Source organism: Larus michahellis, chromosome 1 (genome assembly GCF_964199755.1).
Source record: "Larus michahellis chromosome 1, bLarMic1.1, whole genome shotgun sequence".
In the NCBI taxonomy this organism is placed as follows: Eukaryota; Metazoa; Chordata; class Aves; order Charadriiformes; family Laridae; genus Larus; species Larus michahellis.
Genome location: NC_133896.1, coordinates 32,901,910 through 32,929,502, shown reverse-complemented (window position 1 = coordinate 32,929,502; position 27,593 = coordinate 32,901,910). Strand labels below are relative to the sequence as shown.

At 44.6% G+C, this 27,593-nt stretch overlaps 1 protein-coding gene across 3 annotated transcripts in view; it reads left to right on the top strand.

Annotated features, from left to right (window-relative positions):
* The window catches only part of PRICKLE1 (prickle planar cell polarity protein 1), a 67,119-nt gene that overhangs the window by 36,204 nt on the left and 3,322 nt on the right, over positions 1 to 27,593 (top strand). The window contains exons 1-7 of one of the 3 annotated variants that reach the window (XM_074564702.1): positions 15,170 to 15,187; positions 21,239 to 21,418; positions 23,701 to 23,814; positions 24,646 to 24,783; positions 25,264 to 25,467; positions 26,002 to 26,188; positions 26,330 to 27,193. In XM_074564702.1, the coding sequence (XP_074420803.1) occupies positions 21,299 to 21,418; positions 23,701 to 23,814; positions 24,646 to 24,783; positions 25,264 to 25,467; positions 26,002 to 26,188; positions 26,330 to 27,193 (1,627 nt within the window). In that variant the 5' untranslated portion in view covers positions 15,170 to 15,187; positions 21,239 to 21,298. Of the gene's footprint in view, positions 1 to 15,169; positions 15,188 to 15,478; positions 15,537 to 21,238; positions 21,419 to 23,700; positions 23,815 to 24,645; positions 24,784 to 25,263; positions 25,468 to 26,001; positions 26,189 to 26,329; positions 27,194 to 27,593 lie in introns of those variants that run through there. The other 2 variants (XM_074564611.1, XM_074564525.1) reach the window with 2 other exon arrangements.

Here is a 27,593-nt window from a genome sequence, read left to right as displayed (position 1 = left end):
TAGTTCTGGTAGGTGTGTGGGTAATGTAATATTCACACTTTAAAGACGCTGCTTCCAGGCTTGGAAGGAATAGCCGTGCCAGCGCTCTCACGAAACAGAAAGGAAGCAATGACAATATAACTTAAATAACAAGCATATGTTGATTTAAGAGCCGAACTTGCTGAGCATCCTAACTCCCAAGGGAAAGCAATTGTGAGGATAGTCTTAGCATCTTTATTGGAGAGATACAAAGCTTTTTCACTGTTAACTTTAAAAAAAAAAAAATTAGGAAATATATTTCACAAACTTTTTTCATTTCGCTATAGAAATAAATGCCATCTTCTACATTAAACATCACAGATACATTTGTCTCTGAAATGATAACATTTGTCTCAACAACATAACAATGTTTGCAAGCAAAGCACTGTTAAGCGCTGGGTTTCTTCTGTGCCAGTGAGAATCTGTTTTCATTTAAAGTAGGGCTTTTCTTTCTGAGCCATAAAACTGAGCCATTAGATTTCTTGTTTCAAATCCCAGTACCAAAAAAGCAAAGAAAAGGAAACTAAAATTCAGACTTGACCTGTTTTTGAGCTTTGTTGTGTGCCTGTACTGAACTATTGATATCTCCAGTTTGACCACCCCAGGAAACAGCAGTGGGTGCTGTGGAAAGGCTGCTGTCGTCCGTGGGAGTATTTGAGTCGGCTTTGCATGTTCTGGACCGGGATGTTGCAGATTCAGCCTGCGCAATCCGTTTGGCAAAGCAGCCGTCTCTGGCAGCCTACGCATCGAACACAGATGGTTTGAGTTTCAAAGTTTGAGACAATAACAGAAGATATGGCTCTATTAAATATATTGATCCAAACAGATCCGTATCATGGGCGACCTATAGAACAAAAGGAAACTGTAAGGAAGGATATTGCGAAGTGACATGGGAAGCTGTTGCCATTGCTGGGGGTGGGATGGGGGAACAGTCGGAACACGTTGCTCTGAGATACAAATTCATCAAGTTCAGGCTGACATTCCTTCGTGTCAGGTTTCCCCTTTGGTCTCCCTAAGACACTACTACAGTGGAAAACCTTTGTCTACAAGTAGTTTTATCCCACTTAATTGCTCTTCAAAATGTGCTCTATTCCTTGCTAATGGTATAGCACCACTGTGCTATATTAATGAAATTGTATTTTAAAGAAGGGGGGCAGGGGCTGACATATGGCAAGTACATGCTTTAGTTCTGGTGAGCACATGATTTTGAAGATAAACAAAGCTGTTTCCTTATCCTCAACATGTACTTATTTTGTTTTGCTGATAATGAGAAAAAATTAACACTGTTAAACATGATTGAAAACAGCAGTATCCTCTGAAATTAATGTCTGTGTGAATGACATTGAAAGTCTCTTTGCTTCTTTGCATTTACTCTAAACTAGAGTTCATTTATGAGTGTAAGATGCATTTAAAAAAATCATCCTTACTCCAAAAAGTAGTTTCAAATCACTCAATTTCATTATTTTTTTTTCAGTCTTGTAACAGTGGTCTTTCTGCATTTGTAGCTAAAAGCTATTTTTATTCAAAATTGGATTCTGTCAAAAAGCTTTCAAAGGATGGAGGAGCCTTTAAAAGTAGTTTATAACATAGATGTTTTGCACTGAAGTTTGTAACTACTTCCAGCACTCAGGTTGGAGTAAATCATAGTTCCAAAATTTTGTTTTATAAGGAAACTTATGTAAGCCTAAAACTTGAGGGAAGGCAGCGGTTATTGCGCTATTCCACGTTTTAAATTGTTGAAGTTAGTGGAAGACTTCTCAGAATCCCAAGACTACATCTGTCTGAGACCAGGTGCCAGACTGCCCAAATCCATGTTGTGTAGCCCTTGCTCATAGTTGCACTGCACTGTGTGCCCCCCTGACCTTTGTAGAGGCATTACTCTTTGGTGCATTGTCTTTTTCTCCATTCAACGCCTCTGAAAATACTCATGAGAGAGCTGAGAGCGTGTGTTACATGCATTGGGGTGCTACCTGAAAGCATGGGCTGAGTGGTTTAGAGCTTCTTTGAGCTAGAGCTCGAGGACTCAAGGGAGGGTGAAGAAACGCAAACCCAACTCTTTTCTACCTGGTAGGAACGGTCCGTGGCCTTTTCTATATCCCAAACGCTGTGTCCAGTTACTCAAAACCACACCATGGAGCGTACCATCAGTGAAATGGTGTAGGTGACTGCAGGCTACTGCTTGAGCTTGTGCCCTGGCCCTGTTTTATTTACTAGTGCAGAGATGCTGCAGTGTCCTTCCGTTAAAGGAGGACTGAAGTACTCTAAGTGCCTCTGGACCGGTGTGACTGGCTATATTTGGCACTGTGCAGGCTGCAGCTGCACCGAAGGCTTGTGGCTTATGTCTTGCTGGTCCTTCCAACCCATGCTCCAACATGAGTGCTCTCAAGTGCCCCCTGGGCTGGGGGCTGAAGGCTCTCAGCACTGTCCTCTGGCAAAAGTGCTCAGTGTGATCCGCACACCACAGCTGTCCATTCAGTCTACTCCTGAGGGCTTGCTTCCTTGCTGGTGACTGCCTATCTCCAAGGGGACAGCGAGCCAGGGGTCCCCAGAGCACCATTCTGCACCTACAAGATAAATATGCAGTTAGATTATTACGCATACACAGTATGTGAGAAGTTCATCTAGCATGTAAAAGGAAGAGCTGGGATGAGGAGGTACGATGGCGGGTAACCCTTTCTGAGACTGAACTGAGATCAGTGGTCTGTCCAGAAAAAAAGTCGGGCACCGCTGCCTTGCAATACTCTTGCAGAGGTAGCATCGTCTCTAACTCTTTACTGAAGCATTCTAGCAGAGAGTCTCACTAAGGTCATGATGCCATCAAAACCAGAAACCTAGTTTATAACGATCTCTATGTCTATTATCAGTTTAGAAGACAAGACCTCTTTTAATACAAAGCCTAGCCTCTGAAGTGGCTTCTCTCCACCAAATCTGAAAAATGTCTGTGTGCCCTGGAGTTGTGGGAGGAGAAGAGAGCGTGAATTGAAAGACAATTTGGAGACCTTTTGTGATTATTTTTTTCCTTTATCTTTTAAAATACAGAGGTAATGTATGCTTTCTTAGCTGTTTCCATGGACTGAGCTATAGATGTAAAACTTTTTGGCCCCTTGTCATTAATGCTGTGATATTCTCCTACAAAGTGACTGTATTGTGAACAGCACAGAAAAAGCAGTAGGTTGTTTTATGCTTCTTCATCATTCTTCTGATTAATGGTGTCTAATTTCTTCTAACACCTCTCATACGAGGGTTCTAGCTCTGCTCTTTGAAACAGATGTACAACTATGACGGTAATTAGATAACTCTGGTGACTGAACTTGGCGCACTCTCCCAGAGGGATTCTTGTGTTTTGCTTGCATCAGTGCCTAGGAGCAAGAGAATGCTGTGCAGAGCAAAACACGTTATTGTTCTTGTAAAACAACCAGAGTTTCTCCATAAATTTGAACGGTGTGACATTAATTTCTCCACTGTTGTGAAGAGTTTTTCTTTGCCTCTGTTTAGTAGTGTCAAAGTAGTGAAATGTTGATAAGAAAATGATACAATATTATCAAAGTAACGTTCAAATAAGTAATGAGCCTTTGCAAGACAAGCTGGTGTCAACCCATCTTTCAGAGGAGGAAAGCTGACAAAGAATGTAAAGGTTCTGCTGGAGGTCTGTTAGTAGTCACAGGAAGGTTGATACTAACCCTTGATCCATATTCGAGGAGTTGCGTTTGTATTGTGTACTCTGTTTTCATAGCTGCCGTGTCTTTCTTTAAACGTTCTGCATAGGTCTAACGACACAGAAGCTTCATTCTGTCTCATAGATCGGAGTTGAAAAGGTAATGTACAAGTATCTTGCTGGAAAACGTGACCAGATTTGATTATTAGGCAGTGGGTACACTTGCTACTGCTTAAAATAACTAAGAAAACGTACAGCTCTGCCTCAGGTAGCCAGTGTTGTCCCAAAAAACGCATGCCCACTGTTGGAGGGATTCAGTCTTTCCCAAGACAGACCATGTGCTTAATTATTGCCCTGCTGTTCAGAGCCGAGACTGGCTTTCTAAACGATGGGATTTGCTTTGGGTTCTCATTAAATGTTGTGTGCCGTAGTGTGACACACGATATGCCCTGCAGTGTGTCATGTGCTATGATGCTAATCAACATTCAATACCAAAGGAGGAGAGCAGCTGCTCTGCAGTCAGCATGTCTGAACAGTCCTGCGCCCGGCAGGGTATCGCTTAATTCACGCTAATGGATAAAGAACTGGCCTCATAACGCTTATGTAAATGAGGCTAATGATCAGGGAAAAAATGCAAACTAGTTTTCATTTATTCATAGAGATAGGTGTAATTAGAGGTAATAGCTGGATCCAAAAACTTGCTCTCCAGCATTTATTTGTTGATAGTACAAAATGTGAATGGCTTGTTCCCTGTTTGTCTCTTGTGAAGTTATTAACCTCACACAGAAGTTGAAGTATGTATGCTCTTAAATTCTCATTGAGAGAGTTACGAGGCTTAATGGGGAAAAGCTCCAAATAATTGCACCTCCTAAACTTACCTCCATCATTTTCGCAGTGTGGTAACAGATCTCTATTGAAAATCCACTCCTGGGAGGATCAGCGTATTGATTTGGTTTTTTTACCTTTTTACGTTAGCTCTACAGCAGATCAGAGAAATCAAAAGGAGGCAGCCTGTCCAATGCAGTTGTGGCAGATGATTAATTAGATCATAATTAGGTATGAGGATCTTATTTTAGCATCTAGGCTGTAGAGTACTAGCCACCCTCTTCCATTTCCCCCAAGCACTCTTCCTCTTCCTCATTCATGAAGTCTGTTGTCCCTCTCGCAGGTGTGTCATCCCAGTGGCACAGCTGGCACCAATTGATCATTTACGTCTTGAAGAATCAACCAGTTATGGTGATGTAGTCTATTGGTATGAAGCAGGAGTTGATCTAGCTGCAATTTTAACAAGGGATCGTCTACTTGAGTACTTCAGACACTGCCAAGTGCACGTTTCTGATCCTACGCTACAAGGTGGTTTTGTTTTGGCTAGGCAAATTTCTCTACCAGCAATCTTCCCAGTGTGATGTGTAGTGAAGAAGTAAATCCAGCCTTAATCTCATTTACAAGAAGAAGCTGAGTAACACTTCAGGCTCTGTGGTCCCGACACAGAGCCCAGTCAGGGTTGGTATGGCCGTTTGGTATTTTCTGTAGCTTAATGTGGTGCAAACTAGCTACATAAAATCCTGTGAGACCTGGTTTCACTCCCACTGAGCAGGCACCTCTCTGGACCTTTGCGTGGTAACTAAGTCTTGCTAAATTTTAGATATTATCTGATCAGCATGCCAAGAATTGATTGAGGAAGGACTTTCTAATCCAACAGCGTAATGTCACCAGGTTGGCTGAGAAAGCAGTGGCAGTGGTCAAAGCCAGGTCAGGGTTCTCCATTCTGTAACTGAAGTCTTCTTAATGAAACTGTAGCTAGTTTAACTAGATTGTATTTTTAAACCTTTTATCCCTTTTTTTTCTTTGGTGTGCTCATTAGTAATCTGTTATGGTCCTCTCTCTGTGAACGGAGCTTCCACCAGTCTGGAGGTGTGTGGGATAGATGTCTGCTGATGAAAGCCAATTGCCCAAACATAAAAAGTGATTCTTGCCCAAATACCCACCCTGCCCTTTGTTTGAAAAAGGGTTTTTTGCTTTAAAACTTGCCCAGTGTAAAGTTCAGAGTACCTTCAGAAGACTGGAGTTCTTGCTGTGATGTTGGAAGTAGAGTCCAGGCCAGCTGTCAATAGATTGCATTTACAAAAACAATGTAATTATCACTGACTCATTACTTCTGCGTATCAGGGAAGGAGAATTATGAAGGAGTACCACTGAAGAGAAAGTAGATGATGACTGAGGAGGGAGGGATGTGTATGTAACACAAAAATCCAAAGATTACATCAAGCTGGAGAGTCATGTGTATATGGCTGTTGTGAAACATTTATTCTCATCTTTCCTCTGCTTACTAATTGTCTGAGAGTTAATCTTGTCTCAGCAATAATTGTTGTACACAAGAAAGCAAGTCAGGAAAATATGCAAGTTTAAAGGTACTAAATTGTCAAAAACTCAAAGTAGCACTAAATATACATGAACATACTCGGGACTTTTTATAGACTTTGTATGTGACCATTGCCATTTCTCAGACCTGTAAAAATGCCATGTCTTGACAAATCACCTGTCAGACGTATCTGAAGTCATATCAAGCAGCTCTGATATTCACAGGTTTTACTTATAAAACCTGATCTGTCAAAATTTAGGGTTTTGCCTTGAGTTCACATTGCTATCTCAAGTATTTGCTTTCAAAACCTGTTTAAAAGGTACTAAAGCATTACGTAGTGGAACGGTTGCATGTTTCTCTGCTGTCTCATCCTGAAAATGATTGAACCTCTTCCTTAGAAACTGCAAAATTGCAGAAATTAATCTTGAACTATCTTTGTGAAAGTGGCCTGACCCTTGAGCAGATTCCCTTAACTTCTGATGTTGGAACTCATAGCAACAGTGAAATGCTTCACTTCAGAGTGGCTGAATGTACATATATTCTGAAAAATAGTGGGGGGATATATCATCTATTCTACAAGCATGCGTTGTCGATGGCCATAGCTTGCATTAGCACTTGTTCACTTCCATTAAATTCTGGTACCCTTTCAAAGTTAGGCATTATTACTTCAAGGCTATGCATCCAGAGGAATGCATCCTCCTGAGCAAGCTGGTGAGAAAAGCTGGGACATGCTGGCAAGCCCAGGTGGGTGTGTAGCTTAAAGCTCAGAGACTGCCAGCTGAGTATCAGGTGTCAGGTATTGTCAAGCAGTTGCTGTTTCAGCAGCTGAAAGTACCATAAGAACTTAAGGATAAATGGATGCTTGTACAAAGGTTAGTCATGTCAAGGGTACCAGTGGAGTGTTCTTAAACAGTCTTCATTTGTACTGTGTGCTTCATACAAGATTTTCATTACTATGAATAATCTGAAGTCTTGTACTCTGAAAATACGCTTATATATTCTTAAGAGTCTGCAGACATGTCTTTAAATACAGTTAAGGAAATACCTGTGTATTGGAGGCTCCAGACTTGTCTATAGTAATGTCATGTGGGTGATGAGGCAAAGCTTGATATTTAGGGGACTTAACCACAACAAGGTAAAATCAGTTTATAATTTAATATCTTGCTAGTTGGTGTGAAAAGAGTAATGACTGCTAGCTAGGGAACATAATTCACTTGATTTCTATCTGAATATTTGTTTAACTGAGTTCCTCGTGATTTTCCTGCTGAAAACCAGGCATAACTCGCATCTTGAACAGACACTGCCTGCCTGCTTGGCCTTCAACTTCAAGTGCAGTGGAGATAGGGAGAAGGAAAGGAGCACTTTTAGGTCTCCAGCCACCTCATCGTAAACATCTAGCTCTGTGGTGAAGGGAATACTTGGAGGAGAAATTTGACTCTTTCAAATGCCTTTGGACTGTGACTCTGCTAGGTCTGGGTTTTTTACTGATCTAGCACTTCTTGACTAATCTTTCTCCTCGGTTCATACCTGTTTGTCCATAATCCAAAGGGCACTTGGCAGGCAACCGCGATAAGTGCTGGTGAAGCCATCTTCGCTGTCTGCCTTTTGATGTGGCTTTGATGTATTGGTGTAGTTATAATAGCTAGCTACTGACCAGGAGTTGGGACCCTCCCTCTGGGCTTTCCTCCTGTCCCCTCCCGAATGCTGACAATTGCGCTCACCTCATCCTGCACTAAACCAGTTCTGGGAGCTAAACCAGCAGAGAAGAACTAATCATACTCAGAGGGAAAAAAAAAAAAAAAGAAAAAAGAAAGAAGCCAAAGGAAAAAAAAAAAAAGTATGTAACCTCTCAGATCGTCATTCCTCTCTCTGTTAAGTGGAAAGCCTGTATGAGTCTCCCAGAAAAAGTGCTGAATCACAACCCTCCTAGGAAAAGAGACAGCAAGCATAAACCCTGCATGTTTACCCCACATGTTATTTGGTCATATGTTAGTAAAGTGAAGTTTGTACTAAGGGCAAAACCCCCTTCACGTTGACTGTTACTTGGCCAGGCATGTAAACGGAGGCTGGTTTGGTGCCCAGTTTGGAGAAATCGGTTACATTACAGCACTTCCACTGGGAAACAAGACAGCGGGAATTTTTTAGCAAGATGACAGTTTATGGATTAACACATTCAAGACGGACATGGGAGCGAGGAGGAAACCTTCATGGCTTTCATAGAAGGAACTTCAGTTAGATGGGGGACTTTCTCTTATTCCTCTCTTTTTTTTTTCCTCTTTTTTTTTTTTCAGGGTAGGGGAGAACAAGAAGGGGAAAGGAGGAGATTTGAGTATCATTTCTGTTTTAAGGCAGCGCCAAGTTAAAGCATGGAAACTCATTGTAGAACCATGCCTTAATGTCTGGAGTCAGGGTGTCATTTGGACGCTGCTTAGCCCATGGCAAACCTTCTTAGGCATGAAGAATAGGAAACCTTATAAAAATCAAGCAAGCTACAGTAGCAGGAGTGGCAGAGGGCATGAACTGAACAAATATGGAAGCGCAATGAACCTCTGTTGGGGTAGAAGCCTGCCCAGCTTTGAGACAGAGTTTTATGTTTGCTGAGCAAGAAGTGAGAGGACTGTTCCCAGGTTTACCTGGCTGGGATAATTATTTAGCCGTTGACCTTTCTATGCAAAAGACTGAAACACTTATCTTTTTTTGGTGACGCCTCATCAATCTGGTAGTCTCTCTTTCTGTCTTGCAGCTGCTGTACTGAAGAAAGCTAATAAAGTTGTAATGCATGTTGTTATCCACTTGACATTTTTTATGTGCTCCTTGCATCACTGTCTGCCTAGAGGATGGCCTGCAAGATTAATTTGGTAAAATAAACTAATAGTTAATCTAAACATTGTTCTCTCCCCTGTATTTGTAGTGTGCGGTGAGTATGGCTTGTAGAAAATGACAACGTAGTGCTCTGCTAGTTACCTGTTTCAGTGACTGCTAGATTTCCCTCTCCCTGCCAATTTTAAGCAAGAGGAGGTTATCAAAAATGTTTGCAGATCTCATCTTTAGCTTAAACTGCATTTTATTTTCTCTGGATATAATGCCACAGCAGCAGTAGTAATCCTCCATGTCAAACTTTGCCTTCGCCTAAACTCAATCACCTGTTTTTTTCCGAAGTTTGGGCTGTTGAGAAGCATCACCAGCGACAGGGCAGACTGAGTGTAACCGGAGCGTTACTCATGCAACAAAACTGTACTCATGAAGGGTTTGGAATTTGTTTTTAAATACTAGTTCAAATATTTGTTTAAATACTAGTTTAAATATTTATTTCTTTACATGGATGCCCCGCTCCTGGGGTGAGTCTGCCTTCGTGTGTGTGTATGCGTGTTGGTCATAGTGGAAGAACCACACGGAGTTTGCACCATTTCCTATTTTAATCTAAATCAATTTCCAAACCAGTTTAGATAAATTGCGCGGAGTTCTTCAGAGGCAAAGCCTGAGAATGGAGCCTGACACAGATAAGAGTGCCATCATTCATCATCCGCACAGGCTTTGGCACAATACTTGGCTGAAAAGTCCCTCAATAAGCAAACAGCGCATTAGCACTGGCTCTGCAACACCTTCCCCGTTGCATAATGGTGTTTGCGCTGGGGTGTTATTAAAAACCCAGGCAGCGATTCCACCCTGCGTCAGCCTCTGCTACCAGGCAAAGCGTTGCGGGCGCATGTTGTTGCAAGGCGCTTTGTTGTGCCTTGTGCAGCCTGGGAAACAGGGCGCTAATTAACCCAGGGTGTCGATGTGGGTAGGGGAGCCCCGCTCACACCTGTCCGCCGGTGGTTGCGGCTGTACTGTGGGCAGCCGGGCGGTTACCCCTGCCCCGTGTGACTGTAGGCTGCGCGGAGCCAATTATGATAAAATCAAGATTACTGTCTTCAGAAAAGCCTGTGGGGTTAAGAGTTTCCAGATATGGCAACAGACCTGTTGGTTCAGGAGCAAGTCCTAGCCCGATCCAACAAGGAAGGGCATTTTAATGAAACTTTAATTCTTTGCTGCTGAAGCAAAGTGGGATCATGGTTTTAAAAGGTGTGTTGGTCCTCAACTGAGAGAGCACTAAGAAAAGGAAATAAAATAAACCTCCTTTAGACGTGCATTCCCAACATGCAGTAGCAGATGCCGGCCAGTCCTCAGACCAGTGGTAGCTGGTGCAGCTCTCCGTAGCAAGCCATTCAGGCGATGTTTCCCTGCTTGCTGGGTGCCTCGGCAGCTCCCTGTGCCATTGTTTGGTGGCTGAAAATACAAATGAGCATTTCTTTTATTTATTTGTGTATTTGTCTAGTGCCACTTGATCATCTCCTGATTTGTTATCTGATGTTAATATTTCCGTGGGATGTTTTCATTTACTTTCTAAAGTTGTTTGGGGCATTGTTGTCTTTTCCTTATTTTTTAACTTGTTGCATTTCATAAGCACGCTTCCTTTTAATCCCCGTATCTCCCCCTTTCTGTTGCATATCGTCTCTTGTCTTTTACCTGCCTGTCTTCTTACAGAGCTGGTTTTTGCTGCATTTTTACATGTTACTTAAATGTTATTTAAGAATTAGCAAAAATTAAGACTCTGGAGGCATCAGAACTCATGTGGTGCTGCCTCTGTACCCTTTCTTTGCAGTCTCGAAAAAGAAAAAACAGGAAGACACCAGTCATCGGCCCAGAAAGGCCCCATTACACCAGTAACAGTACCAGTCTGCCTCTTGTAGCTTGTACTCCCAGCAGGACGTGGTGATCCACTGTTGGTGCCAAACTCCACAGTTTGGGTGGGCAGGAGGAAGCAATGTTGAACAGGGAGAGCACAAGGAGGTTTCAGCTACGGCTGTAGGCATAGAATGGCCCCTACAAAGAGGGGTGGCCTTGCTCTGGAGGCCCATTAGGGTCCTTCAAGGTTTCAGCTTTACTTCAGGAGCATCCAGTGTCTCCAGGTGATCATATATAGAGGTAAAATGGTGCAAACTATTCCCGCTTATGAAGGTGTACTTCCAGACTCATGAAGAACCTGTGAGAGGAGGCCTAGGGCCAGGTTTGACAAGACATTCAAGTATCTAGAGATGCAGGTGGATTTCTGCAGGGGTTTCTGAACACACCAAGGTAAACATAGTTAAATTTCACTTGAATTTGAGCATCATGTAAAGTGGTCTTGTAGATCAGGCCATTCATGCAACATCTGAGCAAGACCCCTCCTGCCCTCGTGTTTGCAAGGGCATGTTTGCCCACGATTCCCAGTTTCCCCAGAAGAGAGAGGGAGTGAAGCTGACAGCTGAGCCTGCAGCTCCACGACAGTCCAGACTCACAGGAGGTGGTCCTGGTTTTCCCTTGTGCTAACGCTGGCAGGTCCAGGGAACTAAACCAGCATTTTTTCACTGGGTTGGGTTTTCTGGTAGATCAGCTCAGCCTGTGGTGGAACTGCTTCCCTTGCTCTGGCGTCTTTGCTCCCTCAGGGCATAGACCTGGGGCCACTGAAGGTGGAAAGGACCTTGGTGCTATAAACGCATCCTAGAGCTCCCTGCGCTGTAGCCTGCAGGCAGGACCATACATGGTGGAGTCGACATCCCTAGAATTCCTGAAGGGCATACCCGCCTGCGTCAGGCATGGGCTTTGATTTGTGCATAAGCCCTTGGGAAACAGTTGTAATTCCTGCTCCGTGGACTTCTCCTGTGCTGTCAGAAACATGCAAAACCTTTCTTGGTTTGTTTTGTTTCAAAACATGAAACCTGGTTTATTTCAAATAGTTTTCTCATTGGCTTCTCTGAAAGAATTATTACTCATAGATTTTATTTTTTTTTTATTCTAGCTTCCATTCACCTTACTGCATGCTTTCACCTTTCATAGCTGACTCACAACTTCTTATTTTAAATGAACAGGTGAGATGATGCTTAATTAAAACTCTTGGAGTGGAGGTGGTGATCATTAAAGGGTGATGATGTAAAGGGTGACCTCCTCTGTTTATCCACAGAACTAATCGGGCTTGAGAGGTGGGTGTTCTGCCACTGTCCTAGCCGGAGAAGCCACCTCTGAAGCACAAGAGGTTAATTCCTTCTCTGCTCCTTGGTCTCTCCTCTGTAACTGCCAACAAAGGTAACAATTACAGTGTTATCTCAGGGGATGTTCCCTGATGTGGATAATTGTGGAACTGGGAAACCGTGCTGATATGCTTAGGGAATTTCTTACAGGCCAAAGAACACCCCTGGCGTGGTCAGCAGTAAAAGTAAGTTGTTACCTAGACTAAATTTGTGCTAATACCTTAGGGCAAAAGGTTCCATATCTATTACAAGTCCCTTGAACCATCTGGTTGTTTGAAGGATCAGCTCTACCCAGCCGCAGTCAAGAATGTGGAACATGCCTTAAAGGGCAAGTCAGTTTGTGCCTGTCATTTTTTAGCTTTTTTTTTTTGGCGGGGGCAACTTCTGTAGCACAGTTTATGCTTCAGATAACAAGTATGTGTGCTGTCGTATTTGTTGTGTACAAATAAAAATAAAAAAATCTTAGCAACACTTTTGTTCTTGTGGAAGCAGCCTGAATCAAAAGAGATAGTTAAGGAATGACTTTCACAATTTGCAGATGCCTAGGGGGAGTTATGGTAGCTGTTTCTTTCGCCTAACTAACATTCAAGTGTATGATCCAATCCAGGATCCAGCGTTTGAGCACTGAAACACAGCAATCCGAGATATTAAAAAAAAAAAAAAAAGTTGTTTAAAATAATTGACTACTTGAAACAATTTAATAAGGGCTGTAGCGGATTTAACAGGAGTTGTGGCGGGTTTTTCATTGCTGGTACTTTTAAATCAAAATCAAATGTTTTCTTCATGCAGACAATAATTTTAGGAAAATCTTATGACCACATGAGTTCAGGCTGGAAGATCGCAATGGTTGTTTTTGGCCTGATAATCTTTTAAGTGCATTGCCCAGAACAATATAACAGTTTCCGCACTCGAGCCAGAAAAGTCCGGGAAAAAAGAGCAGTGCAGCCAACTATCTCTGTATGCCCTCAAACACTTCGGTGTCAGGGAGAGTGTTGGTGAGATCGGGGACAGTTTGGCTGCCCAGTAAAGTAAGTGAACATCTCTTCTTTGGCTTCGGTAGGCTCTAGGTCAGGAAACTTTGCAAACTTATCTGTGGCCATTGAGTTGGTTGTGTTGCAGAAGTCCCCAAATGAGATTCTCGTTTTTGCAATGTGCTGTGCGGATGCAGTGAGCCCTCGCTGCAGGGAACTATGAAGAAAAGGTCAGGCACCCCTGGAAAAGGAGTAGACAATGTATGCAAATTGTTGGTATTTAATTCAGTCGTGTAGTGGGGAAGAATAAACATTATTCCTGACATTTCCATTTTTGATTAATGATGAATGGAGTTGGCAGATGTTCAGCTGGCCACCAGATGGGGTCTGCTCAGTCCAACAAACAGAATAGAAACAGTCTGGGTCTTGTAAAGCCAGCACCGACAAAAGCTCTGACAAAATCTCTAGTTCATCCAAGTGATACGCCAACTTTGACCTCAAAACAACTTAGCAGTTTAAGAATGGAGGTAGTGCAACCAGCGAAACTGCTTATGGAAGTGAAATGGGGTGTGGAAGGATTTGAGCTGGTTAATTTGCTGGAGTTTCAGCAGTTTTTTTTACGCTGCAGGAGCCACAGACTGTGGCTTTGATTTCACGGGGCTGGATCCGTGCGGGAGCTCCTTCATTCACCCACGGTTCCCCGTGTAACTGGAAGGTCCCTGGGCACATCTCATGGCACAGCCGGTTTGCGGTGGGGAGGGTCTGTAGTCGACGGGACGTTTTTAACGTCATTAACTCAGGATAAGGCTCTGCGACTTGAGATCAGGTAGCCCGGTGTTGGTCCGGATCCATCAGCCTCCCTTTCTGTCGGGCTGCGTCTGGCGCTGGTTAATCAGCCCACGGCCGGAGGGCTGGCGGCTCTTCCTGCCCCGCCGCGAAGCTCGCCTGTGCCCGGCTCAGGGCCGGGGGGGGACGGGATGGGGACGGGGATGGGGATGGGGATGGGGACCGGGATGCTCCTCTGAGCGCCTCTGCCCGCGGCGGCCGCCGCGCCTTTACCCGTCGGGGCCAACTCCCCTGAGCACCCTGCGGGCAAAGCCATTCAAATTGAGAAGAATGAATTTAAATTCATGCAAATTCGGTTCCTGGGGGAAGCGATAAGTGTCTGCGAAGTGCCCCGTCGCCGTCCCGCACGGCGGGCCCGGGCAGATAAGGAGCCCCCGGCCGCGGGGCCTCCGCGGGGGCAACCGGGCGGGCTGGGTCGTCGCTGCCCGCCGTCCCTCGCAGCGAGGGGGGTGAGGGGGGTTGCCGCTTTGCCCCCGAGATGCAGGGCGAATAAATTCCCTTTGATAATGACTTCCCAAGGGAGACAAAGAGCGGGAGGGAAGAGGAAAGAGGAAATTTGACCGCGGTGTTCACGGTGACATTCACGGTGCCGGAGAGGAAGCTGCCCGCCAGCCTTTGAAGCCAAACCACCCGCCTCTCGGGGCTTTTTATGCCCACGCTGGGGGGGGGGAGTTAATGTCAGGGCTGGCAGTTGTTTGTCCAGGAGCATTTAGGAAATGCCCCAGTAGCTCGGGTGTTACTTTTCTGTCCATAAGCTGAGGCTCGGACGCCTATTTCTCACTTGAGATGTGCCAAAGGAGGCAGCGACGGTCATCTGCTCGCTGTGGTCCTCAGCTTCGGATTGATTTTTTTATTATTATTATTATTATTTTTATTAATTTTACTTAACACACAACGATCTAGAACAACTGTGTTCCCGTCCATTATCCGAGTCCTTGATCGCTCCGTGCGCTCGGATGCGGCGGGACGGCGCTGGCCGGGCCGGGTCAGCCCGGGGCGGCCCCGGAGCGGGGCGGAGGGTGGGGTGGGAAATCTATTTCAGGCGTAAACGCGAACAAAAGCGTTGTCGCTAAACCACATTGTCCGCCGTGTCCTGAGCGCAGAAATTTATTGCCTGGTCCCCCGGGTAGGCAGGCGGCGGGGCCGGCGACCCTTCCTGCCTCGGGGTCGGTGACAGGAGTAGCCCCCCGCCCTCCTTCTCTCCCTCCCTCCCCCCGCCTTGGGCAGCACTTCGGAGGAGCATCGCTGGTGGGAGAAATTCCTCCCGCCGCCTGACGGAGGAGCGGTGAGGGGCGCTGGGGCCGCGCTCCTGCTCCCGGCGGGGGATGCCGGGGGTCGGGGGGAGCCCCCCCTCGAGGGGGGAGGCGCTGGCGGTGCCGGTCCGGGGTGCGTTTGGGGAGGAGCGGCTCGGCAGGCTGCCCCCTCCCCGGCTCGCAGCCCCGGGGGAGGGGAGGGAGGATGGTGGGGGGGCGGCGCAGGTAGCTCTCCCAGCAGGCGGGACGAGGAGGGGAAGCGGCAGGGCAGGGCAGGAGGAGCCCCCCCGCTGCTGCCGCCCCCTTCCTCGGCGGGGCCGTGCCTGGCGCTGGCCGCTCCTCCGGACCCGCCCGGGGAGGGGAGCCGCGGTCCGGGCCGAGGTGAGCAGCGCGCCGGGGACGCTGCGTCCCGCCGGAGCCGGGGAGCTGCGGGCGGGTGCCTGGCCGGGTCTCTTGGTCTTTACAGCCCCGGGGGCGGGGGAAAGGGGGCTCGGTTTGGAACGGCGAGCGCAGCCGAGGAGCCGCGGGGTCGGGTCTGCAGCGGGCATCGCCTCCTCTCCCGGCTCCGCCAGCCGCCTCGCCGCTGTTTGGGTGCTGTGAGGAGGTAACGTGCGGGTGCCGGTGTCCGCTCTCCCTCCCGGATCGTCCGCCGGAGAGCCTGGGGGGTGCCCGGGGCGGGGGGGGACGGGGACCCGGGGCTGCCTCTGAGCCACCGTAACGTCCTGCAGACTCGGTCGGGACGGGGACACCCCCCTGTCCTTCGGGGAGCTCTGCCTGCTGAAGAAGGCACCGTCTCCGGGGCTCCTCTGGGATGGGCGCGTACGGCGACGCGTGTCTGTCAGAATAAACCGGGCTATGCGCGGAATTTTGTTTTTACAACTCCAGTCTTCTGACTTATTGAACACTTTCTTGAAGTGTTTTCTCTGGAAACTTGTCTCAAATGAGGGCTGTGAGCCCTAACAAAGAAGGGTGTTGTTCGGGAGCCAACAGGTGACGGGGTGAAACCTGAGTATATGTGTACATTGGAGTAAAGTCTGGCTGCTGTTTAAAATAGAATTTAAAAAAAATCAATGGGAGACTGTAAAAGGCAAGATTGCTTTCTTTCTAAATCTGTACACCCTCTTAAGGAGAGAGGGGGGAAGCATCCGTGAGAATACCGCTTCCTCGGCTAGAGGTTTGGTTCTTGCCTAACTGCAGCGTGTGCTTGTATTTCCATCAGCGCTACACAGCGCCAAGCATAATACATCCAAATCAGATGTGCTGGCGTGAGGCGATGCTTTGTCACGGTGCTTCCTCCTTTTGTGAATGCAGGTAGCCTGTCTTTGCAGTGTGGCTCGTCAAAAGAAATCACGCTGAGAAGGATCCTCCAACTTCCAGTTGGAAAAGTGATCTTTGTGCTAGGATGCTAGAGGAGGAAAGCAGTGAACTCTTCTGTCGGTACTTGTACGCTGGCTAACATAAGGGGGGGAAAAAAAGTTCTTGTTTTACTTGTAGGGTCCATCTAAATGTTGAATGAACAAGTATACAGGCTTCGTTCCTCCCCCCACTGCTCTGGATAATTCAGTTACTCAATGGACCCAACAGCTGGAGAGGCAGCCATGTGCTGGTGCTGATACGAATTCTGCTCATCAGCTTGGATCCAGATTTCCCCAGTCTGTAAATACGTTACTTGTACTGTCTCTAGGGAATGTGGCTTTCTGATCGTTCGTGTAATACATAATTGTTATTTTATGGTGGTTTATTGCTGCTGTATTACACCCTTCCTCTTCTAACGTAGTTATCATGCATCAGGGATTAAATAAGCAGGTGAATGGGCTGGCCATGCTAATCTTAACTCGTTGAGCCTTCATTGTGAATGGATGCATGTGATATGCATCTTGTATCCCCTATAGCCTTGTTAACAAGCCTTCTAACAAAAAAGTTGTTAAACAATTTGCCCTGCAGGACAGAGTAAAACAGCAGGGGATGGGCAAGGAGATGTTTGTCTAACTGTGCTCACAAATCATGACCTCTTCTATCTGGTCAGGGGTGAACATAATCAGTGAGCTGGAAATCCTAGCACGGGGATAACCTTCAGATGGGGTTCAGCAATAGCTTTGCTCTAAGTTCGATATCCTCACGTTTTATGTACCCGTGGGTTTGTAATTAGGAGTGCAGTTTGTCTTTGCTTCTAAGAACTTTGTCACGATACAGTCTTTTTAAATACATCAGTAGAAAAAAACTTATGAATTGCTTTTATTTTTAAATCAAATTTAGCTGTTTAATTCAATTATGTTGTTCATAGTTGTCAAGCTGCCAGTGAAATACCTCCTTGTAGGCTAAGAAGCTTTTTTTGAGAGGCAGGATTTGAACAGAGCCGAAACCTCAAAATGTTCCACAAACTTTAAGAAAGCAAAACAAAACATCCTTGCTGTGTTTTGTAGATGTCATGGCAGGAGTAGAAAGACCACCTTTCTACTCATCCCTCAGAAAGCATTTATTTTTTCAGCTGTTGTTTATATTCATTTGAATCCTCCTTAGGATGTAATCATTTTAAACAGATCACTTTGAAGGATGAGTGCGGTTGGGGAGGGGGGAGGAAGAACCCTGTAGTTTTAAAATGCAAACCAAATTACACGTGAGCAGGAGAGGAAGGAGCGCTCCTAAACAAGCAATTGCTAAAATAGTTCTGCAGGTAGCCTGCTGTTAAGCTGGGCTGGTTTGGAAACCTCATTCTCAGCACCACCCCAATATTTGTGACAGGGCCGTATTGATATATGGCGTACTGTCAGTCATTTTATAGCTGGTTTAGCATTAGCTCTATGGTGGCATTTTTCTTTTAAAGGGAATGCTGTCCTTTGAGTGGTCTGGGTTCATTGAGATTTATGAACCTCGCTTTAAACCTTTCCAATCGCCTTATCTGGGGAGGAGCACCCTGACTGTAAAGTTGCATTTTACAGTTAGAGGTGAGGTGTATTTTTCTTTTATTCTTTACCAGAGGTACTTTCAGCCTGCCCTGTATCACTGGGAAGTTGGGTCTGTGGTTTTCTCTAGCTGGAGCACGTGCTGTCTGGAATGGATGGGCCAGAGGTGGCCCAGGCAGGATCAGCCTCTGTGGAAAAGCAGCGTGATCTCTCTTGTACCAAAGCCTTGTCTTCCTTTGGAATTAGGCAACGCTTTTGTGCTTGCATACCTTTGCTGTAGTTGAAATCCCAACATTAGCCAGCGCTGCATTTTGCCACGTAGAAGTGACGTGTAGCCTTAGTGATCAAAAATCCTCAGAAAAGTTAACAAGTCTGCGTGCATTCAGATTTTGTTTTGATTCCTTGTCTTTCCAGGAAAGAAACTAAGTCGGAGAAGTTATTCTTTGATCTTACAGAGAGAGGTTTTTGAATGATGAACATGAAGCAATTACTCAATTACCCGTGTGTGCTTGTGAGCACCGGGTGCCATGTGAGCCGGACGGGGCACACCCCCTCCAGTGCCCGGGGACTGGCAGAGCCGAACCTGTCCCTTGGCCTAAATTACATTTCAGATCTGCTTCCTGTGGTGCAGTTAAGGTCTAGTGAAATGTTGGCAAAGATGTCTCACCTAGTGACTCCTTTTATTCCTGGGTTATTGGGCAGGAGTCAGTTCTTGAAAAGTGACAGTCTGACCCACACAAGTTCTTGTGTTGCAATGCCTTAAGAGTTGGAAATACCAGTTTAGGCGTCAGCTGGTGGCACATTATTGTAAACCAGATATCTGCCTTTCTCTGAAGGGAAACTATAAAACAGTTCATCTGCTGCTAAGATCATCGAGGCCAGGCTGGATGGGGCTTTGAGCAGCCTGGTCTAGTGGGAGGTGTCCCTGCCCATGGCAGGGAGGGTGGAACTAGATGATCTTTAAGGTCCCTTCCAACCCAAACCATTTTGTGATTCTATGGTCTTGGAAGGACTTGGGCTTCTCAATGACGCTCATAGTGACTTTATACTTAAGAATTATTTGGGTATAGATGATGCAGGACAGAAGCTGCCAACCTGAGCATCCCCATCCATCTGCAACAGTGAGCACCGTTGCCTTTTTTGTTAGCAGTGATTTTTTTAACTGCATCTCAGTATTCCTCCATCCCTCCTCCCCTGCCCCCCCAGTTTTATAAAAACAATAACAAAAGCCATGGTTGACTTCATTTCCACTAGAACGTGGAGAGGGTAAACGGGTTTTTATCACTTGCCTTATTATCTGTTTCTGAAGGAAATTAATTCAGGGGATCTAGTACGTCCTGGGATGTCTGTCTTTATATTTTAAATATACAGGATTGAGCTTTTAGGACTGAGTTTGGTTTTACTCGCCTTTCTTGACAGAGGTTGTAATATGCAGATGTTAAGCTCGGAAGCTGTTTTGCTAACCTTCAGTTGTTCAGCTAGAGTAAGATTTCAGAAATTTGCCTGACAGCTGACAAGCTTTGTGGAAATAGCCTGTTCTCAAAGGGGAGGTTGGCAGGTTTGCTTGTCCCATCAAATATTAAATTAATCTTTTATTACAGTGCGGCTATGCAGTGTCATAGAAGCATGTTGGCATCTTAGCAGTGCACCAAAAATAGCGCACATGTTTTCGAACCAGAAGTTTTTGGAGTAAAGTTAAAAAACAAGTTAAATTTTTCAAGCACTAGCACAGTGGAAGAGTTAAGTAATCCCATCTGGTTTTGTTGGGTGTGGGAATGTATAGACTTACTGAGAACAGGGGTAAATAGACTGTGTAATACCAAGTATTGTAATTTCTCCAAGGTTGTAGCTTTGGATGCATGTGGTCGCTTTTTATGGGAGCAGGTTTGGGTTTACGTACGGAATCAACAGAGCCTGGCACTAACCAGTGCCTCACGCCTGACGAAGGATAAACTCCTGTTGAGTAACTAGCAGAATACTTGGGTACATGGTCTTAAATCTTTCTTCCACCTGTGATCTAGCAGCGACTTATTTTCTGTAATATGGTGGTGACGAGACTGAAAATGTAGCGTGGGACCCACCAGAAGTTTTTAGATTGTTCTCCCTTTTAGACACATGAGCAAGGTTATACATCAAGGAGATTAAAAGTCTGTACAGCTCAGATCTAGCACTGACAAAATTGCGTCTGTGTTTAGATGAATAGGTGAAAGAATTGCCTAAAACGGGGAAGGCCCAGCTCATGTGTAACGTTGTACTGTAAAAGCAACCTCCAGTGGTCAGGGTGTCTGTCTTGGTACAATACATCCTCTCTGCTTTTGGTTATCTGTACTTCACTGAAATTCCTAAGAACTAATTCCTAATTCACTGAATTTCCTAAGAACTTCTGCTAGAATTAATGAAAGATATTTATCTTAATAAGCTTTTTACTGCAGAATGCTGCGGATGTTGGTGAGAGCTGCCTTTGCCAGTTGTGACTCAAAATGATCCCACTGATATTAAGCTTTGCAGGCTTCATGAATCAACAGAAGCATCTCCCTGTAGGGTTTTAAATTAACAGAACAATCACGATGTATTATAGAGAGCCCAATCTGACATAATTGGATTTCAGATATTTAACTGGACCAACGCCCTTCCGCTCCGGTACAGCTAAAACGACATTCTCAGAGGAATCCAGCAGATGCTCGCTGCTCTGTGCCTACCTTGGGAAAAACAGGATGCTACTTGCACAACTGTCTTTTCCCAACGATTTCTTTAGTTTTTGACAGGGGGTTGTCATGTCTTTTGTGTTACCGGATTGGTGGTAGTAATGACTTCAGGGAGAGCTCGTGTTGTTCCTTTAGTTAATATCTGCTCGACGAGTCTTTCCTTGATATACTTACATGTAACCTGTGATGTGAAACAAGCAGAAGTGTGAAAGATAACAAGTGCGTTAATATTGAAATACATCGTGGTTGCCAAACATGGTAGCATGCGTCTATTTTTTTTTTCTTGAGTAGTTTTATTTTTACAACTCTTTTAAGCACTTTTGAATTGCTTGTAGCAAGTTGTCATGATCCTTCAATCATTTATTGTTCTGGGCAACACAAGGAATACTAAACTGTTGTAAGATCATTTGCACTGATAATTAGTTAGTTGTTGCGTGCTCAAATTTATTAAAGCTCTGTTAATCTCTTCCTCCAGATCAATTGCTTCATGAGCTGCAGCTGAAATATTTAACGCTTCACACTTACGCCATTGAAGATGGAGCCCAAAGCCAACAATCTCGTTTTCGGGTGTCAGCGAAGCTCAACATCTGACGATGACTCTGGCTGTGCCTTGGAAGAATACGCCTGGGTCCCCCCTGGCCTCAGGCCAGAGCAGGTACCAACTGTGCTCCGGCATTTTTCAAATCAGCCTTGTAAGGACTGTCTAAGGGAGTGACAGGCTGCCTCTACAAGTCTAATTAAATTATTATGATGTATATAAAACCTAAATTCGTCTACAGCGCTTCTTGTTTTGCTTCCTATTCCAATGAGGCTGTGTTTAGGGAGCTTTAAATCTTCAACACCTCACGTTTTATGTTCCAAAAAAAAGTTCCCAGTCAAGATTTTCCAATAAACATGTGCTGCAGAGGTATGTATTGTCAAGTCTAAAAGCAGCGTTGAAATTTGCCTTCTTTTTGAAATAAGTTACTAGGTTAAATTAAAGCCCATGGCATACCTCGTGGCATTGTGCTGCTTGGCCAATACTTCACTGCAGTTGTACAACTCTTTAAATAATTAGGCATTTGACATCTAGAACATGTATGTTACTACAGCGCACATAAACGGAAGCGTTCTGTCACTGTGACAAGTTGTAATGTATTTTACGCTTGTTTAAATAGTTGTATGCCTGCCATTTGTTCATGCCAGGATTTCTCTTGTACGGTCTCTGGAGCTGACGCTCGTGGGTTGGTTGGGATGTTCCTTCCCCTCTCCCTTTTCTTCTTTATCTTTTATAACATCACCGTAATGGAAATAAAAGTGAAATTATTGATGAGTAAGTGGCTACGGGAGATCAAAATGAACCTCTCAGGGTATTCGTTTACGTGATGGTATTGCAACTGTGCTGGAGCTGTGTACTCGGTAATATCCACAACTCGGACTTCAGTGTTAAACGGACAGAGGGGCTTTGGAGCGTCTGCTAACGGAGGCAGAGCAACCCTCCTGCAGCTGGCAACCTAACACAGGCCCTAGTTATAAAGGTGCAGAAGATGTCTCCTTTTCACTACGCAGAGATTTTTCTTAATCATGAAAAAAGTAAAAAGTCAGCAGGAATGACAAATAACGGGCTATTTTTAGGGAAACTCTTTTTGTTACTTACTTAAGCATATATAGGAATCCTGATGAATCAGACCTTGAGGCAAACGGCAAGCTAACATTCTGCCAGAGCAATTAAGTGCCCTAAAATATCCTCATAATCCAGCTAGCTCAAACTCACTAAAGGTTTTTTTTTCCAAGAAGGATGACTTATTTTGAGAACAGTCCAATAAACTTGAGAAAAGGGCATAAAGTATCTTTATCTTACTGCATGTTGTTATCTTTTTGTGGAGCTTCTTGAAATACAGTCAGTAGTAAGCGGGCTTACAGTAGACTTCCGATGTTTAAATTTCGGTTAAATGAAGACCAAGTCATATTTCGTACAACCTTTCCCGTATAATTTTGATTGTTTCCTGAGTCAAGTGACTGATTACTCCTTCTTTTTCATCTGTCTTGCACAGCAATAAGCTGTTGACCTGAGCATTATTTAAATCTGGATGGCAAGTAATATTTTTGCCAATAGTCAGCTCTTATTTACAGCCCCAGGCCTCGTGACAAGCTGGAAACTGCATAGGGAAAAACTATAAATCTGGAGCTGTTCCACGAAAATATTTTTTGCCATTGGCCTTTGTCATAGTGTTCATTACAGCTTTCCTGTCATAATTTTCTTCTGGAAAAATAAAAAATAAATAAAGTGAAGATTGATAGGTGCGTACACCTAATATTGATTTCTTTATCAAAAACACGCAGCCTGTGAAAATTTCATAGCGAATTTGCATCCGATTGAAATGCGGCTGGATCCAGCCTCCTCCCAAGGGAAGGATGTTTCCACCTTCTTACCAAAGCCCACATGGAAGCAATGAAAGCTGATGCTTTGGGTGAACCTGATCAGCAGGAGACTACAAAACAGCTTTTGTCTCAACAATGTGTAAAACGCAGAGAGCAAATTAAATTTGTTTATATAGTGGCTGTTTTCTGGAAGGCTTCATGCCTTGTGTGGTAAATTGCGGAGGGAAACTTGGAATTTCCACCGGGTTGTTGACCAGCCCTGAAGGGGGTGGGAATAATGAGAACATTAAATGTGCATAATTTATGATACCCCCCCCGCCCCCAATTGTCACCGCAAATTGCATTCCAGAAAAGCAATTCAGCAGCTGGGTGCTAGTTTTATCAGAGACAATTCAGGTTTGCTGAGCTGGTTCATCTGGGTCTCGTATTTTCAGCGCAAACCCTGTCAGGGGTCTAATGTAGCGCAACCGTCTTCCTTCGGAAATGAGACCCGAGACAAAACAGTAGCTGAAGGGGGCTTGCAGTGCCTGGGTGACGTGCGTCCCTCCGTCTAAACTCTGCGTCCCTCCTGGTCAGGTCCAGCTGTATTTCGCCTGCTTGCCGGAGGAGAAGGTCCCTTACGTTAACAGCCCCGGAGAGAAACACCGAATTAAACAACTCCTCTATCAGCTGCCGCCCCACGATAATGAGGTAAATACAGAATTTAGGATGCACCGTCAGGGCTTTCGGTCTCCCTGGCGGATTTGACGTGGAGAACGACCTACCTGCGTATTCATGACAAGCCTGAACCGTGGCCTGCGGTGGCATCTGACCTATAAAGCAGCACGGTGTGTACACTGAGGCCATTGTTCGGCTGTCCGGTTGGCTTGTGTGCAGATAAGAGCTGTCTGGAAGGACACTGCCTTTGCTTGTTGGGGAGGCTGGTGTCACTGCAATAAACTTCACACAAGTTGGTTTTATAGTGTTTGCAGCCACCCACCAATTACCAGGAACCTACAAATTCCTGGCATTGCATTGTAGCACACAAAAAGGATGCTTTGTGATAGTAAAAGGTTTGCATCTCAGATATGCAGTGTAATTTGGAGTAGAAGTGGAAATAACAAACAAGCCCTTTGTAAGGAAAGGGGGCGGGGGTGTCAAGATCTTGTGTATACCGCAATACTTAGTTGCGGGCACTTAACCATAAATCTAAAGGACAATGTTATGGCTGATTTAGGTTCATTCCATCCATTATTTTAGGACAGCAGCAGGTTTTGGTTGGGCTTTTTAAAATCTTATTTTTTGCCTAGACAATTACTTGGTTTATTGTGGTGGGGTTTTTTTCCCTGTAGTGCAAAATGTTTCTCTGTACTCCTTTTGTATTATGCCATATTAGCTAAATATTCAGATGGTAGAGAAGACAAGCTTAATGATAATTGCTGGCATGCCTGATGAATTTCTTGCATATATGCACTTGCTTATTAATCTGTTACTTTAAAAGCTCAGTATCTAAACCAAGTTTTCCTGCGTTTTCACTGGAAGGTGAGGTACTGCCAGTCTTTAAGCGAGGAAGAAAAGAAGGAACTGCAGATGTTCAGCTCTCAGCGCAAAAAGGAGGCGCTCGGCCGAGGCACTATTAAACTACTCTCAAGAGCAGTGATGCACGCGGTTTGTGAACAGGTAATGCTACTGGTGCCATAAGCCAGCCAGCGGGCTGAATAATGGAAAACAACAGTATCTCAATATTATGTGTAAGCTTTTCTCTATGTCTGAACACAAAAAAAAAAAACAACAACAACAAAAAAGTATTTTTGAAACTGCACGTAAACAGAAAGAAGGTAGTGCTTGCTTAAGCAAGATGCAATCTTTGACACTGGGAGTGAACTGACTCTTTGATAGATTTCCTACTGAAAAAAAAAACGTTGCTGACTCACAATGGAAAACGGGCACATGCTTAAAAATGTTATTATGTATAAAATAAACTTCTCTTCACAAAAGGTTTGTTGATGCACAGACCAAAATTGAGAATATTTTTTTCCCTCTTGTCAGAATTTTGGAATAAAACCTGCATATTGTGTTTGTTGTTTTAACTTAGCTTAAAGTGCCAGAAGTTAGTAGTTTGAGATGAGAAGAGTGTTCACTCTCTGTTTTTGTTCCTAGTGTGGTACAAAAGTAAATGGCGGTGAAGTCGCAGTTTTTGCCTCGAGAGCTGGGCCCGGGGTGTGCTGGCATCCCTCCTGTTTTGTGTGCTTCACGTGCAACGAGCTGCTCGTTGACCTTATCTACTTCTACCAAGATGGGAAAATTCACTGCGGCAGACACCACGCTGAACTTCTCAAGCCTCGATGTTCAGCCTGTGACGAGGTAAATAATTCATGTTTTAGAGCCAATCCACACTTCTGTTGTTAACAAATCGAATCACCTTGGCAATTACAAACTTCAGATGCCTTCGTTTAAGAAGTCCGGACTCTGATGCATAGATGCGTCTGAAGGCTGAGGGGTGTTTAATCTCGTCAAATTGGCAGTATTACAAGCAATGAGATGGTATTTAGAAAGCACATACCTGTTTGTATTTAGAATTGAATCTTGTAGATTGAATTAGAAAGAGGATCTGTACAAGTATTCCAAAATATCATCCTGATAGCAGCTTCTTTAATTGATGAGTTCTTATGTTCTCATTTAATTTTTGGCTTTTTAAAAGTACAGGTTTTCCTAATTCTTTCCCGTTTGAAGAAAGATTAGAATGCCGCAGTTGCTGTGGGAGTTGCTGTCTCTATCTTTGTGTTCAAAAGGCAGCTAAATAAAAAATAAACTTAGTACGTGAACTGCATGAATACTGAGTCCCGAGGTGAGGTTTGGGCCGCTTTAACTAAAAGTTTACTTTTTATCTCTGAAAAGATCATTTTTGCTGATGAGTGTACAGAAGCTGAGGGTCGCCACTGGCACATGAAGCACTTCTGTTGCCTTGAGTGCGAAACAATCCTGGGTGGACAGAGGTACATCATGAAGGATGGGCGACCGTTCTGCTGTAACTGTTTTGAATCCCTCTATGCGGAATACTGTGAGACCTGTGGGGAACACATTGGTAAGTATGTCCTCTTTAAGCATTAGACTTAAAAATCAAGGGAAAGCCAATTTATGAAATTATTTCACATTCCAGAATTGTGGATTCTGCAAGTAATTTTTTTAGAGAAACCTAAAGCGTTGCGTTTTTCTCCCCTTCCAGGTGTTGACCATGCTCAGATGACCTATGATGGACAGCACTGGCACGCCACAGAGACTTGCTTTTCTTGTGCTCAGTGCAAGACCTCTTTGCTTGGCTGCCCTTTCCTTCCAAAGCAAGGGCAGATTTACTGTTCAAAAACCTGCAGCTTGGGAGAGGATGTTCACGCCTCTGACTCTTCCGATTCTGCATTTCAGTCTGCTCGATCCAGAGATTCCAGGAGGAGCGTCCGCATGGGAAAAAGCAGCCGGTCAGCCGACCAGTGCCGCCAGTCTCTCCTCCTGTCCCCAGCCCTCAACTACAAATTTCCTGGCCTTTCAGGCAATGCCGATGATACTCTTTCTCGTAAGCTGGATGACTTAAGCCTTTCAAGGGAAGAGGCAAGCTTTGTTAATGAAGACTTCTGGAAAGGAAGAGTAGAGCAAGAAATGCCTGAAGACCCTGAAGAATGGGCTGAACATGAAGACTACATGACTCAACTGCTTCTGAAGTTTGGTGATAAAAGCCTCTTCCAACAGCCCGCTGAAGTAGACATTAGATCAAGCGAACACTGGATTTCTGATAGCGTGGTCAAGAGCAAGTTGGACTTGAAAAAGAATAATCCAAGCCTAGCAAGCAAGAAGTATCAAGCAGACATGTACTGGGCCCAGTCGCAAGATGGCTTGGGTGACTCTGCCTATGGCAGCCACCCAGGCCCTGCCAGCAGCAGGAAAATCCAGGAGCTAGACATGGAACACGGGGCGTCAGGATACAAACATGACCAAACACCGTGGTATGGAGGCTCACTTGAATGTTTGTCTGACCTGAAACAGCAAGAACAAAGTGTTCGAGACTCGATGGATTCTTTGGCTTTGTCTAACATAACAGGTAATGGGGGAAAAAATGACTGGTTTTGATGGAGAGGTCAACCAAAGCATGCGCGTTGGAGTATTCTGAACTTTACATATCTGTGATTTCTAAAACGCTTTAGTAGCAAGAGACGCATGTAAAGTAGGAAATGGCTTTTATCAAGCACATATTCTTCCACAAGATACATTTCTGCTACTTAAATTCTATTTGAATTCTTCTACTTCCCTTTCCTTTGCTCATAACAAAAAAATCCATAACGTTAAACAGAGTAAGAATGGTCTTGAACTATGCATTTGTTACATACAAACCACCGCTTTGGGCAAATGAAGATTTATTTTTTTTCCATACCTTAAGTACAAGAACTTGCATTATATACTAGGATAATATTAAAGATAATCGGCAAAACACTTTAGGTAAT